This window comes from Apodemus sylvaticus, chromosome 3, assembly GCF_947179515.1.
Source record: "Apodemus sylvaticus chromosome 3, mApoSyl1.1, whole genome shotgun sequence".
Classification (NCBI taxonomy): domain Eukaryota; kingdom Metazoa; phylum Chordata; class Mammalia; order Rodentia; family Muridae; genus Apodemus; species Apodemus sylvaticus.
Genome location: NC_067474.1, coordinates 113,304,061 through 113,323,529, shown reverse-complemented (window position 1 = coordinate 113,323,529; position 19,469 = coordinate 113,304,061). Strand labels below are relative to the sequence as shown.

General features: G+C 43.6%; 1 protein-coding gene across 3 annotated transcripts in view; it reads right to left on the bottom strand.

Annotated features, from left to right (window-relative positions):
* The window catches only part of Patj (PATJ crumbs cell polarity complex component), a 300,765-nt gene that overhangs the window by 33,369 nt on the left and 247,927 nt on the right, over nt 1-19,469 (bottom strand). For 2 of the 3 annotated variants that reach the window (XM_052176811.1, XM_052176808.1), the window contains exons 35-38: nt 12,105-12,188; nt 4,942-5,135; nt 3,228-3,375; nt 2,033-2,122 (exon numbers count right to left, since the gene is read on the bottom strand). In XM_052176811.1, the coding sequence (XP_052032771.1) occupies nt 2,033-2,122; nt 3,228-3,375; nt 4,942-5,135; nt 12,105-12,188 (516 nt within the window). The remainder of the gene's footprint in view (nt 1-2,032; nt 2,123-3,227; nt 3,376-4,941; nt 5,136-12,104; nt 12,189-19,469) is intronic. The other variant, XM_052176809.1, reaches the window with a different exon arrangement.

The following is a 19,469-nucleotide window of genomic DNA, read 5'->3' as shown; positions in this document are numbered from 1 at the left end:
CACCATATGGACCAGCCTTAAACACTGGATCTGGAGCTACAGATGATCATGTGGCATGATGTGGGTGTTGAGAACTGAACCTGGGTCCTCTGCAAGAATAACAAGTGGTTTAAACCCTAAGACAACGCCCTAGCCCCACATGTTCTTTATCACATACACTCTACCCATTAATGAATTCATCTTCCAAAGTTCATTTGACTCCAGGTTAGAGACACCTGAATACTTTAGGATAGACTCACTTCTCTTTGGTGTGGCACAGGGGTCTCATGTGACCCAAGCTGACCAGACCTTATCTGCTACCTAACTGAGCATGACCTAGTGATCCTTCCTCTTCTACCTGGTATTAGGATGGCAGGTGTGTGTCACCACGCCCAGTTTAGATGGAGCATAGAAATGTATAAACCGGCAGTCATACTTAACCCCTATTAAACACCACACTGTATAAACTTACAATGAAGTAAGAAATCCAGTCTCTCCACGTCCTCGGCTGTCCATGGGGTGTGTGTGTGTGTGTGTGTGGGAACAGTTTTACCTCTAGTAGGGTTCACACTGTCCTCTCTTCTCCTGTGTGTGAGGCTTCCCTCAGATAGGTTTGCCTGAGCCTGCTGACTGCAGCTCCTACTGTCAACTTAAGTCTCCACTGAAGCCCGACTACCCACTTGTGTGTCCACGTTATCTGCTAATTACAGGAGCCAGGGGTGGAGTGGCGAATCTGTGGTTCACAGTGTGGATTAGGTTTGATTGTCTTAAACATTCTTCCTCTCTTTTTTTTTTGAAATTGTATTTACTTGTATGTCTCATATCTGTGTGAGTATAGGTGTCAAATTCCCTAGAACTGGAGCTAACGACAGTTGTGAGCCACCGTGTGGGTTCTGGGGACTGAACCTGGGTCCTTCTGGAAGAGCAGCAAGTATGCAGAAACCCTGAGCCGTCTCCCTCCTGCCATTCTGAAGATTCCTCAAGTCAAAGCAGCTAGTCTGAGATCCTGTCTGATCTCTGACAACATAGACTTAAAATTCCTTTATTATGTTTGTGTGTGCGTGCATATGTGTGTATGTAGAAGCACACACCATAGCAAGTGACAACACACTATGATACACAGACAACATAGAGTACACAGGTCAGAGAACAACTTTGGGAGGCAGTTCTCTCCGTCTACTATAAGAGTTCCAGGGGTTAAATTTAGGTCATCAGGTTTGGTAGCAAATGCATTTAAGCACTCCCTGGCCCTCCACGAGATCTTCTGTTGCCCGTTTTCTCATTAGCCGCTAGCTGCAGCTAGGGCTTTGCTGAAGCAGCTGCCAACCACAAATCCAAGGCACCGTAGGCTGTGCAGGGGGTGGGTGGGGGAGGCTGCAGCTAGGAGGCAATGCAGAGAGAACTAAAAGGCCTAGGCTAGGGGGGTTGCATGTAAATGTCTACATCTGAATCATGTGCCAAGTGGGACTAAGAGCAGTCACTGAGTGTGTCAGCCATTCTAACACACGCACACAATTTACCGGGAAAATACTTCATTAAAAAGGTGGTACTGACATCAGTCTTGCAAATAAATATATTTATTACTCGCAAAATGATACCTCCCTGCCAGGAGAGAGACCCCCAGATTTCGCTCTCCTAGGAGTGCACCGCTAACTGCCCTTAGCATGTGTGAGCAGCTATTCACAAGTTAACTTTATAGCAATGTTTAATTGGATGAACAGAACAATGCTGTGCTAATGAGGTCAAATTGCCACCAGATGTTACCTCTTTTTTTTTCTTTTTAAAAATAAACACAGCTGTGTACATGTGTGCACAGGCAATATTGAACACTGAGAGAAAAAGTGGTTCTAAGAAAACACAGGCAACGAAGGAGAGAAAAATTTCTTAACAAATTTCTGCCCCACCTTTCATTTTTATTTCAAACACACAGAAGCACACTGACGCTGGTGTTGTGAACATGCAGCACGTCAGACATTTCTAAATAATCTATATGAACTGAGAAACTCTCCCCCCAGCAGGCACACTAGAGTGAGTCTGCTGGGAAGACACCAACCACCTGGCTGTTCTGCGAGGTCTTCCTGGAGGAGGCCCAGGAGCCGGCTCGGAGTCTCCCAATCTCCAGCTGGACAAGGCCCTGGACGCACTTGGGAAGACAAGAAGAACAGAGGTGAGATGTGGCAGCCCTTAGGGTCTGAAACACCAGCGCAGGCATTCAGGCAGGCATCTCTGCAGCAGAGGTTTACCAGACGATAACTACGTCAACAGGCAAAAGGAGATCCAACTATCCAAACCCCAAACGAAACGGAAACTTAGCAGCTTCAAATGCATTAAATGGATTTGACATCAGTGTCCCTTTCTTTCCTTCCATCTCCCTTCTGACAAAAGTGATCATAAAGCACATAAGAGGCTGGGGCTGGAGAGATGGCTCAGCGGTTAAGAACACTGACTGTTCTTCCAGAGGTCCTGAGTTTAATTCCCAGCAACCACATGGTGGCTCACAACCATGTGTAATAAGATCGGATGCCCTCTGCTGGTGTGTCTGAAGACAGCTACAGTGTACTCATATAAATAAAATAAATAAATCTTAAAAAAAAAAAAAAAAAAGAACACAACAACCAAGGAGTGGGAATCAGTAGAGAGGGAAACCCAACAGGAGACAGTTCACAACTGCAGGCCCTTGAGGAGTAACTGAGAGCTGTACCGGGAACAGGATTATTAAATAAACCCTCTGTCCGCACAAACTTCTGTAGTTGTTTTAAGATCCACTGGTTGCAACCAAAGAGGAAGGAGTTCCAGGAGGTGGAGGCCCTCAGTTGAGAAGTCTGAGCTGCTTCCGCAAGCTCGCTGGAGCCCAAGGTGGGAGCAGCCTGCCCCGAGCAGAGCTATGTGACTGTGGTTGGTTAATACAGAGGGGAGGCCGGGAGGAGAAGGGAGGGAAAGGGAGGAGAGGGGTAGGGTTGGGGATGGATTCTCTGCTCTAGGACAGGGGTTGGGGATGGATTCCCTGCTCTGTCCAATGGGATGGATTACCAACAAGTCTGACAGAATGAGGAACCGCCTCAAATCTCCTCTGTCTGCTTAGTCCTCACGATAGCTTTCCTTTAAATCTGTTCTTGGGCATTTGGAACAATCATGAGCTATATTTTTGTTAAGAACAGAGCAAAAACATGCAACTAAAGTCAGGAGGACTGGGACAGCTCTGTGAGCTAATCACCGTGGCTAGGCAGAAAGCTGCTTTAGGGACTCACCTTCAGGATGGTGGCCACTGTCTCCTGTGAGGCATGTCTCATGTCCTCTCCATTCACAGACAAGATCTGATCTCCTCGAATTAACCTCCCATCGAGGTCCGCGGCCCCGCCTTTCACAATGTCGGAAATAAATACTCCGCTTCCACTCCTGTTAACATCACAAGCATTGTGGGATTGGGACAGCCAGTTAGCTATTAATTAAAATTGGACATTCTTTATAAAGGCTAAAGATCTAAGATCTAAAACTCAGAAGTTCTAAAACCAATCCATCAAGTCCAATGCCATCCACTAACCTTCTAAATAATTAATTTTATGATTATGCCTATTTGTGCTATGTATTACATCCATCCTTGCCTACTGTACTTCTATTTTTATTTCTGGTGACACATGCACTGGTGTGTGTTTGTGTTTGTGCTTGTGTTTGTGTGTGTGTGTGTGTGTGTGTATGATTTTAGTGAAGCAAAATGATAATTTACTTTCTATTATTATTATTATTATTTTGAGTATACACCATGGCACTTGATTTTTTTATAGAAGGTATGCTGACAGGTGAAGACAGGTCACACACTATGTATGTGGTCTGGAGCTGGGCTCTCTACATCTGCCGATCTCTATTAGCACCTGCAGCGCCCTCATCTTTATGGGTGTCTGCTATTCTGTGGATGCTCCATGACGTCACTTATTAAATGTCTACCACTGTAGTTGGTGGCACACATGTGGGAGAGCTGGGCCTAAAGGGAGGTGGACTAAAGCCTCAGGTAGACTTCATTCAGAGCATCAGAGAATTTGTATTCTGAGGGTTAAGGAGAATCACTTGAGTAAGGTGTTTAATCACAAGGACAAGCCACATGTGGCAGAAGATGGCTTTTCCACAGCAGCATATGAAGAACAACAGCTGAAGTAAATTCCCTCCTAGCCACTTTACCTGGCAAAACACAAAAACATATTCTAAGAACAAGTCTGTGTTTTGAAGAAATTGAGATCACAACACTCTTGTCTTTTGTTGGGGGGTGGGGTGGGAAGAGTTTTCTTACAAGCACTCAGAAATTCTCTTATATGACTCCATTCTTGAACTGTGTTCTGACAATTGAAAACCTGTTGCTGAGCTATACATTTCTTCTATTCCTTAGTTACTGCAAAAAAAAAAATGCAAAAAAATATCTGCAAGCAAACCTTTAAAGAATTATGGAATTACACATCAAAAGGATTTGTAAACTTTATGATATGTACCTGATCTTTTACAGTGTAAAGTTTCATGCTGAGGAACATAAATGTTCTTTTCAAACTAAACCTGCAATGCAGGTGAATGAGGGTCACCTCATCTACTTATCACCTGATGGTAAAGAGGAACACTGGGTAGGGGCGCTCACCAGTAATCCCAGCTGACAGGACTAGCCTGGGCTATACAGTGAGATCCCATCTCAACAAGCAATCCAAAACAGAACCACCATTCTCTGCCTGGGATGTCCCCAGACAAAAAGAAAGCAGCAGAGTACTGTCTCTGCAGTTGCTCTGCACCCAAGTGTGTAAGCAAACCCACAAATACTGCCCTCGGCAGCCACGCTAATCCTCACTGTGGAGCTGAGCGCAGAGGCAGCAGCCCAGCTGGAATCAGGTGTGCCCACTGGGTCCAGTCGTATCTCAACACGATATGTCTTCAAATCCCATCAGTGGGAGAGGGAAGGCTGATCCTGACTTGAACACCCATCCTTACCGTTTCCCAACAATGCTCAGGCCCAGTCCTCGGCCAGGCTTCTTCTGCAGATCCACAAGGAACACTTCCAAGTTCTCCTCGTCTCTGTACTGAGCCTCATCTCTGTATACCACCAGCCGCACCTTCTGGGGGGTCTGCCTCAGGGCTGTGATGGCTTCTTCATGGCTGGAGCTCCGCAGATCAACTCCGTTAACCTGTAACAACAGCCATCCTGAGACCGGCGGCGGCTTACAGCAGAGGCTTCAGCCTGCTGCTGCTGTGCCTTGATCCAACCAGTGAGAAATCTCAACAGAGACCCAGGTCATTCCCAGAGTGCACCATGTGAGCATCAGGATTAAGGAGCCTACCCACAAAGAATAGAGGGTGGGCGGCATATACTCACACAGCTGTGAACTTCAACTTCATTGTGGAATTAGGGGAGGTGTGTGTGTGTGGGGGGGGTGTTTGTGTGTGGGGTGTGTTCCTGTGTATGGGTGTATGTAGTGTGTGTATGTGTGGTGTGCTCGTGTGTTTGTATGGTGTGTATGTGGTATGTGTGTGTGTGTCTGTGTGTGTACCCCTATTTATTTACTTATTGAGGTTGAAGGGAAGTAGCTGGTTCAGTTATCAGCCCAGTCAGGATCTGTGGACTGTTTACTGTTATATTTGACATCTTCGATCTTTGTGATTTGTCTGTTTGTTTTTGGTTCTTTGAGATGGTCTCACTGTGTAGCCCTGGCTGTCCTGGATATGCTTATGCAGACCAGAGTAGCCTCAAACTCAGAAAACCTCAGAGATCTGCCGCCTCTGCCTCCTGAGCACTGGAATTAACGGTCTGCACTGGTGCAAATCTGGCTGGCTCCTCAGTCCTAATTGCTCAGATCGCATCATCTTTAGAAGTGGCCCAGAAGGAAAAGAAGGACAGATGTTTCCAACAGCTTCAAAGAAGCCCTTGAAGGCTTCTCATTTGAATCTGATGGCCTGGGCACAGAGAGGCCTGCCACCAGAGAACATAAGATACTGGGGACAGTTAGCAAAGCCACAGTTCTGTTGACGTCACACGAATGTGGCAGCTCAGGACCCCTCTGAGCCCCATTCTCTTGCTCTGTTATATGGAGATCATAGCCAACCTACTTTTTAAGTAAATATTTCCACAGGGCTTGCGATGCCAATCCCTATGGGCCCACCCAGCTCTATTAGTGAATATGAGCTGCATAAATACTTGTGATATCTTCCGTATACACATAATGTACTCTGTTCGCATTTATCCCCTTATTACCTTCTGTCCCCAACCCTCTTCCTGAGCCTCTTCTTTCTACACAGTCCCCCTTCTGCTCCCATGGCTTCCTCCCACCTAGACATCACGACAAAACGTGAATCTTGACTGAGTCTGACTTATTTTGCACACATGATGCTACCCAGTCCCATCAATTTTCCTGCAAACTTATTTGCTGGATTTCTTGTTCTTTCAGTGTGTAATTTTTTAGTTCTTCAAATATTCTGAGTATTAACCCTCTGTTGTATAAGTAGCAAATAAAGATTTCTTCTCACTCTCTCTTCCACTCTCACTCTGGTTAATTCTGTTCTTTGCTATGCAAAAGCTCTCTAATTGGTTCTCTCTCTCTCTCTCTCTCTCTCTCTCTCTCTCTCTCTCTCTCTCTCTCTCTCTGAGATAGGGATTCTTTGTGTAGTTTTGGCTGTTCTGACTTGCTCTCCAGACCAACCTGGCTTTGAGATCACAGAGATCCTCCTTCTGCCTCTGCCTCCTGAGTGCTGGGAATAAAGGTGTGTGCCACCACTGCTTGGTGTCAGCTCTCTTATTTCTTTTTTTTTTTTTTTTTTTGTTTTGTGTTGTTTTGTTTTTTGTTTTTTCGAGACAGGGCTTCCCTGTATTGCCCTGGCTGTCCTGGAATTCACTCAGTAGACCAGGCTGGCCTTGAACTCAGAAATCCATCTGCCTCTGCCTCCCAGAATGCTGGTATTACAGGCGTGCGCCCTCCCGGTAAAAAGAAAATGGCTCTCTTATTTCTTAAGTGACTGGAGAAAGTCAATGCCTATGCCTACTCTTCAGTTGTTTCTCTTTTCCCTACTGGTTTAAAGTCTTAAATTATGACTCTGTTATTTTTCTATTAATATGATGAGACACCATGACAAGGCAACTCATAAAAGAAAGCACTTACTGGAGCTCACAATTCTAGAGGGTTTAAGACCAAGATCATTATGGTGGGAGCATGAGTATAGTCCAAAGTCCCAAAATCTTCCTAAACCCATCATGGCCAGGCCTGTCACACAGTAATAGCCCATTCCTTGATACTAACTTATATCCTAGTTACTTTTCTATTGCTGTGACAAAACACCATGATTAAGGAAACTCATAATAAAACATGTTTATTAGGCTGACAGTTTTTGAGAGTTAGTCTATGGCCACCATGCCTAGGAGTGTGGCAGCAGGCAGGGAGGCAGGCAGGTGGGCAGGCGGGCAGGCATGGCACTGGAGTAGTATTAGGAGCCTTCATCTAACCCAGAAACAGGAGGCAGACAGAGGAAGCTAACTAGGAATGGCATGAGCTTTTGAAGCCCCAAAGTGACACACCTCCTCCAACAAGGCCACACCTCCTAATCCTTCCCAAATAGCTCTACCAACTAGGGGCCAAGTATTCAGATATATTAGCCCATGGGACCATTCTCATTCAAAGCAACACAGTGGTATTTAATATATTTTGAACCGATAGATAGGGTGAAACAGGAATCTAGTGAATATCCAGTTTTTAAGAGACACTGTTCTGCTTCCTTTGTATATTTTTTGTCTATACCTGAGTATCTATTTTTGTCTGGTCATCATGTTGTTTTTCTTATTACTGTTATAAATTTTTACTCATTCACTGCTTATACCAACTCTCTGAAATATACACTGCTATCATTACCAGATACAGATGAGGAAAACAAGGCCTGGAGAGGCCATGGACCAAAGCCACACAGTGAACAGATAGAGGAGCAGTCAACCTCTGAACCCAAGCTTTTTAGTTCCCATAAGGATGTGTGTGTGTCTATGAGTATGTGCTCTCACATGTAAGTGTGCTCATGCATGCACGTGTGTGTGTGTGTGTGTGTGTGTGTGTGTGTGTGTATTGTGTGTGTGAGCATATAGAAGACATTGGATATCTTCTATTGTTCTTTCTCTACCTTATATATTGAAGCAGGGCCTCCACTGGAATCCAGAACTCACCCGCTTGGCTAGTCTCAGTAGCCCACTTGCTATGGGGATCCTGTTTCCACCTCTCAAGGGCTGGGATTACAGGCCAGGCCTACTCGATACTTTTGTGGGTGCTGAGGAGCTGAACACCAGGCCTCACTCTTACACAGCAAGAGGTTTGCCCACTGACTCATCTCTCCAGTTCCTAACAAGGCAATATTTCTACTCTAGTCCTTTACCGTGCAGTCTCCTAAGTGAGCCTATGACCAGGCTATTAGAGAACGTGCCACAAAGAGTTAAACATAATTGATGTAATTACTGAATTTCTACAAAGAAGAAACTCTGGGGCAGGGTAGCTTTGGACTCAAAGTAAGCCACTCCCTCCAGGTCACATCTTAGCAAAGAGCCAAACAAAGGGGAGACTGGCTCTCAGGCGGCCAGGTAGAGGCCAGAGCGGAAGAGTCCTGACAGTGACTTCTGCCCAGAAGAGCTCCTGACAGTACTTCCGCCCATTGTTCTGACACAGTCCTGCAGCGCCCAGGAAGGTGAAGCCTGTCCTTGAACTTAGCCCTTCATCTGCTGCAGTAACACAGGCATGTTTCCTGCAGGACAGAAATGGGTGGGCTGCGGAAATACCACAGAACTGTTTTCCTTGGGTAGGACCCCTCACTATTTCCTCAGGGCACTAAACGCTTTCACATAGTGAACAAACCTACCGAACAGAGGCAAGGCTATGTCTCTAGGAAGGCTGAGCGGACTATTTTCCTAGGGCCCAATAGATGGCACACAAGACCACTTCTGTTAGTTGAAACACAAGGTAACCAACCTCAGGGACAGAAGGTGGACTTCATAGCCATCTCAGAGGCTTCAGCAAATACACAAACAATTGAAGGCACTGTCATTGAATTCTAACATTACGAAGGCAATCTCTACCAAATTCAGGCACTAAGGGGCCTGCTCAGCTCAGAGCAACTTCAGCCCGGTTTCCACTTGCTCGGGCGGCATGACGAGACAAACAGCGGTGCAGCCTGGGCACTGTGGCACCGATTCACAGTCCTTAGAAAAGCAGGTTATCCACAGCATTGCATACTGAGCTCGGGGTGGAGGAACGGCCTCCTGTTTGAGAAGGACTCTTGGAGATGCCTCTGCTGCGTCCTTTCAGTCGGATGGCATGTGGGACAGGAAGGGCTGTTGCCACACTAGGGCTTTGGTTACTTATTGTTTTAGGATAAGTTCATGAGGAAAATCTGGAATTAACTCTTTTTCTGATCTCATTTAAACAGGTTATAAATGACAATAAGGGGACTGGCCTAAAAATCAAAAACCAAAAAATACCAGGAAGAAGATAGTCCATGCTAATTAACATTAAGCAATTGCTTGGTGGCATCTCTGTAACAAAATCCGATTTGTCCTAATTTTAACATTAGGACACTGTGATGTTCAATATTGACTGTCAGTTTGACAAGATCTGCAACCACTAAAGAGATGAACCTTGGACTGTAAGTCTTTGGATTATATGGAGCAGGCTAACTGAAGTAGGAAGACCCATTCTAAGGTGGGCAGGACTTTTCCATGGGTTCCTGTCCCAGACTGTGCAAGGAGGCCAGTGAGCCGAGCACAGAGAGAGTCGAGCACAGCTCTGTTCTCGGCTTCCTGAGTCTGGATGCACAGAGATCAGCTGTCACTCATTCCTGTCACCACTCTCCCAGCTGTACGCCAGATAAGCCCTTCCCCGTAAGCTGCTTTTCGAGGTACTCTGTTGTACCAATGAGATGAATAATTATGAACAGATATCATTAGAGCCATAGCAGACCAGCTTGTAGAACACAGAGGACCCTCCTGAGCAGAAAATGCACTTATAGAAGAAAGCAGGAAAGCAGCTATAATGAAGAGAGATAGCAGTTTTTAAAACTGGGATTGAAGATTGAATCCAAGCCCCCTCCCACTGAGCCATGTGCCCAGCATTTTAAATAATGTTTCAGACTGGTGCAGTGGCTACTCTCCATAAGCCAACGATTGAGAAGCAGATACAGAAGTATTAGGAATTCAAGTCTAGCCTCAACTATATTGTGAATCTGAGGCTAGCCTGAGCTACAGTATGAGGTTCTCTGTTAAAACAAAAACAAAAGTGGTTTAATTTGGGCTGGCAAGATGCCTGAGAGGGTAAAGTCACTTGCCATCAAGTCTGATGACCTAAGTTTGATTGTCAGAACTCACATGCTGGAAGGAGAAAACTAGCTCCTATAGACTGTCTTCTGACTTCCACATGTGTGCTGTAGCACATGTACACACGTGTGCTCATATACATTATAGGCAATAGATGAATAAATGTTAAAAAAGTTTTTGTTTATGATTTATTTTTAACCAAATCTCATAAAATTGACTACCCCGCCCTTGAGCGCACTCTAAATCTCTGGCAGGCTTTAAACTCGTGCAGACTCTTGACTGCTGGAACCATAAGCCTCTGCCACCAAGCCTAGCAGAAACATTCTATTGAGGTATAATTGATATAAAGATTGACCCCAGGTCCTCTGTTCTTGCCCTGCCATGAAATGCCAAGTCAACACTGAAGCTCCTATGTTAATATTAAAGTCATTAATCTTGAAGTGTCAATTATAACAACACCAACTGACTAGACCATCTAGGAAGAATAAAACAGAGACCAGAAGTCCCCCAAACTTTTGTTAACTAAAAACCAGTGTTGTTTGCAAATGCATCATGCTAATTGTCAAAGACATCCTCCTTGTTATTTCTCTTCATTCACTAGTGCCTTAATAAGTGCACCGGGGATACGGCCCAAGCCAGGGTGCTGCAGACCCAAGGCCTGCAGAGAAGCCCTGAAACAGGACCTGAACTTAATGTGCACTTAGCCTGGATTCTTCTCTTACCCTTCACACCTAGGTTTTCCTCTTACTTACACCTCTGCTTTCTTCCTGGAAGGCAGAAATGAGCCACCAAGGGAGAAATAAAATCCTGTGATGTCATTCATAATATGCCACATCAAAGATACAAAGCAAAAACTGCACACGCTTGCCCTAAAGTCTATTCCATTAAATCCATTCATCCAACGAAAGAAATAGATGCTAAAGCCTCACACCATTGAAAACCTCTCTAGTGGCACCTACCAAAGTGCCTGGAGCTGAAGGCAGCCTGCTCATCTGTCCCTCAGCATCACAAGGCCCACCGTGCCACCATTTACTTATTTTTAACATTAATCTTATCAGTGGAAGCTCAGTTCATGAGTTTTGCTTCTCCTACTTTTGAGGATTGGTTTTTCTTATTTTAATTATGTATATCCGTCTATGTATAGGTTTGTGGTGTGAATGCAGATGCCCTCAGATGACCAGGTGTCATATTTTCCCTAGAACATAAGTCAACCTAACATAGGTTCCGGGAATCTAACTAGGTCTTCTGGAAAAACAATACACACTTTTAACTGCTGAGCCATCTATTCTGCTCCCTGAAATCTTTTAAAAGGCTTTAGCAGTTTTTCTAAATGATGGGTAAATTAAAGAATTTGGTCAAGTGCCATCTAAAGGGAAAGATTTTACACAATGCTAGTAATGATGTGTGGCCTCCTCTTTACCACATTAAAATGGTCTATTAAAATCAAGGAAGTGATTTATGGTGACAAAGTTTTAAAACTGCAGGTGTGTGTTGAAGTATGTGTCTGTATGTATGTTTTTAGCAGGGGATTTAGTAAGAAATAACAGTGACAAAAAATCAAGTTGCCATATATCTTGTCTGATAATAAAATAATAGAACTATGAGTAGTACTTTGTTTTTCACTAAAAACATTTTCTCATATTTAGATAAAGAACTTCATGATTAGAAACTAGTGAGTTGTTTAATAAACACTGAAAAGTGGAGAATCTGACACAGGCTTTGATCCATAGAAGAGAAATCATGAGGAAAGAATTGAATAAAAGACAGACAATCTGACCTATGGACCAACATCACAAAGTGACAGTGATCTCACAAAATGAGGTACCTCTAATATCTGGTCTCCAGCCCATAATCTTCCATCTCTGGCTGCTGCACCTTCTTCATAGACTTCATGGATAACTATAGCATCCTATAAAAAAAAAAATTCCCATCAATTCTCAACAACCACAAACAACCTCAGGCAAGCACCCGGTCGATGGGCAGCACTCACAATTAGAAATTTGCTAATGATGTTTACTTTGCCTGATATATACATAGGAAGCATAGTTGTAGGTTTAGAAGTATAATTATGTTTTCCACAGCTGATTATTTCCCTCCCTTAGGACAGGCTTTGCCTCAGATCCCATGCTAAGCTTCCCTTGTGTTGACCTTGAACACTGCTGCTGTGTTCACACCTGGGGTGAACTCTGGGTCATGTACTTTTGACTGGTAATTTTAAGCACAGTTTCAGGTTTTTATTAGAGCTCAAGGGTTCAGCACAGAAGTGTGTCCTGATCAAGGGTTCCACCAGGCCTCATTACTTGTGCAATGAAAGAAAAGAACTCTGGGAAATGAGCTCGTGCTGAAGGATGAAGGTGGTCTGGGAGGAAACGCTTAGAACCCAGGCATAGGTCGGCCATGGGCTTGGGACTCCTTTGGACTTAACATTCTAGGTCAAGTACGTAGGACACCATCTGTGGCAGGTAACCTGTGGCTGAAAAATGTATCTTCACTAATGGATTAAAAATAATTTGCAACTCTTCATATTAATAACCTCATTTTTTGTTTTCTTCCCTCTTTTTACTTTTAATCTAATTTTTCATATAATATATCTTGGTCATATTTTCTTTCTCTCTCAACAACTTTCAGGTCCTTCTTATCTCCCAACTCACCCAACTTCCTATTCTCTTTTCTCTCACTCTCTTTCAAAAACAGATTTAAAAAAATACTGAGTCTAAACAAATACCATTTAAAGACAAAACATACCAAACCAAAATACACATATTAAAAAACAAGGAACAACAATAATGTGGATTCTGTTTTGTGTTGCCTGGCTTCTCCTGGAAATAGGCCCTGTGCTGGACTGCTGTGGATAAACCCAGTGTCACTCCACTGGAGAAGTGATTATCATTTGCACATAGCTGCTTGGTTAGGTGTCTATTTCCATTTGTTTGTGCTGGGATTTTATCTGTTTTGAACGTGTGCAGGTCTTGTGTATGCTGCTGTCATTTTTTGTGAGTTCATGTGTACATGAGCCCTGCTGGCCAGGGTGTCAGGTGTGGTATCCATCTCATAGAATGGGCCTTAAGTCCATCAAAGTGGCTGGTTACTCCCATACTGTCGGCGCCACTATTACACCAGTATATCTTGCAGACAGATCACTGTTGTAGGTTGTAGAATTTGTAATTGGGTGATATTGATGATCACTTTTCTCTTCTAGGATTATACAACGTACTTTCTACCACCAAAACCACTAGTCAGCAGGGGTGAAGCCTCTATTTGGGTATCAGCTTGATTTCTCCATGTTTGATGATGTAAGTGGTGCCTTCAGCAACAGGTTGCTGTTTGGTTATCGTTTGGTTGTGGAGGGTAGTCAACAGCCTTAGCAGTAGCCTGTGATGTTAAGTAGGACCTTTTTGGCTAACTCAGCAAGATAAAAGCCATTCCTGGCACTGGAGGTTTTACTTTGGGCATAAGATGTCTATCTGGGGAATTATTTGTAGCGGCTTATTTTCTCAAGCTAATTACATTACTCAAAAACCCGTTTGCAGTGTTCTACACGAAGGACTAAAGGAAGCCTGTCCCCAGATGGTTTTTGTCTGGTCAATAAAGTTACCAGCAGCCAATGGCTGGGCAGGGAGACAGAGTCAGGACTTAGGAAGGGGCCGCAGAAGGTGGGAGAGGAGATTCCACCATGACAAGGGCATAGGAGATGGACTAACTCCAGGAAAGGTGCTGGAGAATGAGATAGCCAACATGTGGGTGTGAGGGGAAAGCGACCCCAGGAGAGCTTCCCAGCTCCAGGGTCCAGGGCAGCAAAGATGAAATACAGATTTAGTAAGTATTAACTCAGGAATAACCAAGGGGAATGTGTATTAGCCATGTGGAGTTAGGGAGGGGCCCAGCCTTTGAAATGTTTAAGGTATTTAAAATATAAGGCACTGTATGTGTGTCTTTCTTTCAGGAATCCAGAACATTGGGGCAATAACTAGAAGTACCCACACCAGCTGGAGAGTATAGAGCAGGTTAATTTAATTACTGCTTCCATTATTTCTCTCATTCTATGATGACTTCATCTAAATTCCTTTCATAGGACCAGGTATGATCATCCATGCCTTTCACTCCAGCACTTGAGAGGCAAGGCAAGTAGATTCTTTTTTTTTTTTTTTAAAGATTTATTTATTTATTATATGTAAGTACACTGTAGCTGTCTTCAGACACACCAGAAGAGGGCATCAGATCTAATTATGGATGGTTGTGAGCCACCATGTGGTTGCTGGGATTTGAACTCAGGACCTCTGGAAGAGCAGTCAGTGCTCTTACCCGCTGAGCCATCTCTCCAGCCCCGGCAAGTAGATTCTTATTTCTCATCTGCTGCAAATGGACCAGAGACCTTAGTGTGGACCTAAAGTTGACACTGTTAGGGAGGAAACTAGGAAGAATACTTCCTGATATAGGATTGGGCAAGGCTGAATACACAGGACTTCAGTCCTTCAGGAAGTAAATGTGACAATTGGCAAACAGAATTGAAAAGCTTCAGTTCTGAACAGCAAAGCAAACAATTAACTGAGCAAAGACCCAGCCTGCAGAATGGAAAGAAAATCTTTGTCTGGTCAATAAAGTTACCAGCAGCCAATGGCTGGGCAGGGAGACAGAGTCAGGACTTAGGAAGGGGCCTAATTTGTTGTGCCTTACAGAGGCTTAGTATCTAGAATATACAAAGACCTGAAAAACAGACCAACAGTCTATGACAGTGTCATAGAGCAAGAAGAAAGCAAATCATCCAGTCAATAAAATGGGCTCATGGATGAGTAGTTTTCAAAAGAGGAAACACAAACGGCCATTAAGGATAGATGTTCAGCCTCACTGGACATCAGAAACATGACACATCACTCTACTGAGAGTGCATGTCACCCAGTTAGAATGGCAGTCATGGAGAAAATGACAAAAACCATGGTGATGAAATGAAAAGAAGGGACACTTATGTGCCGTTGACGGGGCTCTAAACCAGCCCAGTTTCTATGGAAAACAATGTGGAGGTTTCTCAAACACTCTTGGGTATTTACCCAAATGGCTCGAGGATATCAATGGATTGTAGAGATGATTGAATGTGCATGCTTACTGCAGCTGTGTCACAGATGCTAAGTTATGGAACCAACGTAGGTTCTCAACCACAGAGGAAGGGGTAAAGAAAATGTAGATCAGACAAACAATAGAATTTGTTCTGCCATAAAGGAGGACAATGTTATGCCATTTGTGAGAAGATCAGTGTGACTCGAGACAGTCATACTGAGCAGATCAGGGCAATCTGAAGCATATATTGTATGCTTTCTCTTTTGTGGCACTTGGATTTTATACAGTCACATAAAATGCATGTAGAAGTAAAACTGTCTTGGGGACAAAAGGGTTAATGGGAGGGGCAGGATGAGAAAACTTAAGCAAATTAAAAAGAGTGCTTTTGAATCCAAATCTCTTTTACACATGCTGTTTGTTTCTCCCCACAGCTTCTCCCTGCTCTCCTTCTCTTCAGACTCTCTCCTTCCTCCATAAAGTCCATCTTCTACTAACATATATGCTGTGTATGTGTGTGTGTGAGTGTGTGTGCGTGTGTATAACTCTGGAATCTATTTGAGAGAGAACATATGATCTTAATAGCAACAGTTTCTGGTATTTATCTATTCTAGAAGTATCCTATTAGTCATGTCCTTGTGGGTATCTGCTGGCTTAGTCTGAAGAGATGCCTTAGAGGACATGACTCGGAAGCAGGTCTCTGGAGTAGGCCTCCTCTGTTCAAGGGTGGGTCCTGGTACTACCAGCCGTGGGGTGGGGGAAATCCATTGGCTCTTCTGGAACCTAATGGTATTATCTACACATGTGGCTGATTACCAAGTGTCAGCACAAGGAACAGAATAACTCTCTTGTTGCTGGTTAGCGAAACCTATGTACCAGAGATGTGCACACTTGCCAACTGAGCCACGCAGTCTTCCCGACACCTAAGCAAGTGAGTACTGTTAGGCCTGCTTGAAGAAGAGCAAGTGTAGGCTTGCCGGTTTCAGCTGGAACAAGTCTTTGCAGCTTCTGACAGGAGAGATGGAAGTCTAGGCGCTCACCGTATGACTAACACACGTTTGAACAGTTTATTGTGCTCTTCTACAAAGGCTAGGATTTTCTATATGCTCAGTCCTGGAGAAATACTGCTGCCTCAGTTCCACAGCAAAAGCCTCGAGGGCATGAATGGATCATTTTACAGAGTGTGAAGAGAAAGATGACTTGTGGAAGGAAGGGAAGCTTTGAGCCCAATGAGGCATTGCAGATCTATGGATCTCAGCAGCAGGAGGTATTGCAAGGTCAGGCCCACACTGCACCAGAGTGAACCACGGCCTTGTCCTCCCATCCCAAGCTCCGCCTTTAACTCTGTTTCTTCTGCCTTTACTTCTCCAGAGCTCTTTCTGAATGCTTCTTTCTTTCTACAGGGCAGGATAATATAATATAACCAACAGCATGCCATATACCACCAATAGGTTGATGTTGAGATACATATAGAGATATCTTCCTTATATGCATTTGGAAAGGATGGAGGGCTTCAAGCACTGGATATCCTTCCTTTCTTCTGCCTGGCAACTCCTTCATCTCCTGGCATTCTCTCCTTGAATCAAGAGCCACACTCTCCATGACTCATCCCTCCCGTGGGTCACCGCTACATCCCCTGCACCTTTTTGGCACATCACAGTTGTCTGCCCATGAATCCATGCCCGCATCCGTGTTGTTTCTATTCAGAACTGGGTCTGCTTCCCGTTCATCTCTGTGGCCCAGTGCTGACCTGGAGTAAGCACTTAGTAAGAGTTCTCTTCAGTGTTTATTGTGAAAACACCGGCAACAGAAAAAGAAGTTCAAAAGAGTCTGAGTGGAGAGGAGGGTAAGGTTAATATGCCTGAATTCTACTTCAACCACACCTTCTAATGGCAAGACAGTAACAATACAAACCAAAATACTCAACAGAAAATGGGTGTGAAAACCATATGAATTCCAAGAGAATTTACTTTAGCTCAGAGAACCATTTAAAGGAACTAAGCACGAGAGAGACTTAATTATCACCGAGCTACACAAAATCCCCAAATTCCTCCAAGGGATTAAAGTCTGAATTGCTGGAAAAGAATTTGATAACATGTAATAATAGAGCCTTAGACAGAGGAAAGTCACTGCGTACTACAGCCCATCGATCAAATTTTCTTTACTGTTCAAGCTGCCAACAAGTAGATAAAGCATCTCATAAACACACCAATCACTCAGCAAAAGGCAATTTTATCGTTGCCACAATAGGCTCATAACACTCAAGGAAGCCATGTGTTAGAAAAATTAAGTAACGTCTTTTGTGGCCTGAAGGGGTTTAAAAAGCTCTCCATTGTGGGAATGAAATTTTTATATTTAACACTTGTAGATATTCAGTAGATTAATTTAATAAGCATTTTAGGACAAAAGTTTGACCAGGAACTGCATGGTAGATAATTATGAGAGTCTGTGTCGATGTGGCTGTTTCCTGCTTGCGGGCACGCTTTGCAAGGCTTGGATCCTTCGGAAGGGGCCAGGCTTTGCTCTGCCGTAAAAGCTTACGGCGCATTCCCATGAGAACTCCTGGGGATGTTTTAACCACACACAAAATTTCCACATTAAATTTCACATTTAAGTTGGAAAACATTTATCAGTATTCCAAAAAAAGGTGTCAGACCTTATTATCTGGCCTTCAGGGGAAAACTGTTCCTAACGAGAAAGACCCACGAGTTCTGAAATCAATATTAAAAATATTCTGTATTAAATGGGCATTTCTTTCTTTTGAAAGAAACCAGGGCTCAGACTGTGAGCCATGCTGCTTTCAAAGATGACTAATAGAGTCCTTGGCTGTCACTGTTCAGAAATCACAGCAGACAGTCTTCTATGCAGTGCCAAGCACTGTGCTCCCAGTCGAAAGGCCAAGCCCACAAGGGCAGCTAATGTGGTGAGGATGGTAAGAGCCCAAACTACATTCAACTCCTCCCTGCAAACACAGGACTGAAGCTAACCAAATATAAAATGCTGAGTTAAACCATATCTATTAAATACAAAGAACAAGGTTCTTATGATTCTTCTTAAAACCCAGATTTTTTGAGTCTCAGTCTCTCTCTCTCTGTTGTCTATCTGTCTTTCTCTGTCTCCCTGTCTCTGTCTGTCTGTCTCTCTCTGTGTGTGTCTGTGTGTCTGTGTGTGTGTGTCTGTCTGAATCCAGAACCTCATGTATGCATGCTAACCCAGTGCTCTAAAACTGAGCTAGGTTCTCAGCCTCTTAACCCAATACTTTAGGAAGAAAGCTTTTCCTTTCCTTTCCTTTCCTTTCCTTTCCTTTCCTTTTTCCTTTCCTTTTTCCTTTCCTTTTTCCTTTCCTTTTTCCTTTCCTTTTTCCTTTCCTTTTTCCTTTCCTTTTTCCTTTCCTTTTTCCTTTCCTTTTTCCTTTCCTTTTTCCTTTCCTTTTTCCTTTCCTTTTTCCTTTCCTTTCCTTTCCTTTCCTTTCCTTTCCTTTCCTTTCCTTTCCTTTCCTTTCCTTTCCTTTCCTTCCTTCTTTGGGTTTTTCAAGACAGGGTTTCTCTGTATAGCCCTGGCTGTCCTGGAACTCACTCTGTAGACCAGGCTGGCCTCGAACTTAGAAATCTGCCTGCCTCTGCCTCCCAAGTGCTGGGATTACAGGCGTGTGCCACCATGCCCAGCTCGGAAGAAAGCTTTTCAATTAGAATTGATCTTGAAAAAATAAAATGCAGCAGTGCAGAGGACCGAGGGCTGGGAGTTTGAGCAGTTATGGTTTTTGACATTATGCAGGTAACCTACTAGATTTTCTTTGTTCATGATATTTAACAATGTCAGTGAAGCTCTTAATTGAACCACGTCAACTAAAGTCATCCCAGATTAAAAATTCTCCCCTTCTCCATATATATTCACACAAACTATTTACAATATAGTAGATATTGACTGGATAATAAGGGCTCCCCAGACACAGATATCTAATTTTTAGGAGTATATATAGCAAATAAAGAGAGGAAGATATGTCAGTACAAAATATATATATATATATAAATGTATGACTGAGAAAAGCCAGCATTTTTACTGTTTCTCTTTTCATGGAAATTCCAATGTATTTCATGAAAATTCCATTGCTCTTTTTCCTGGTGAAAGTATAACATTTTAT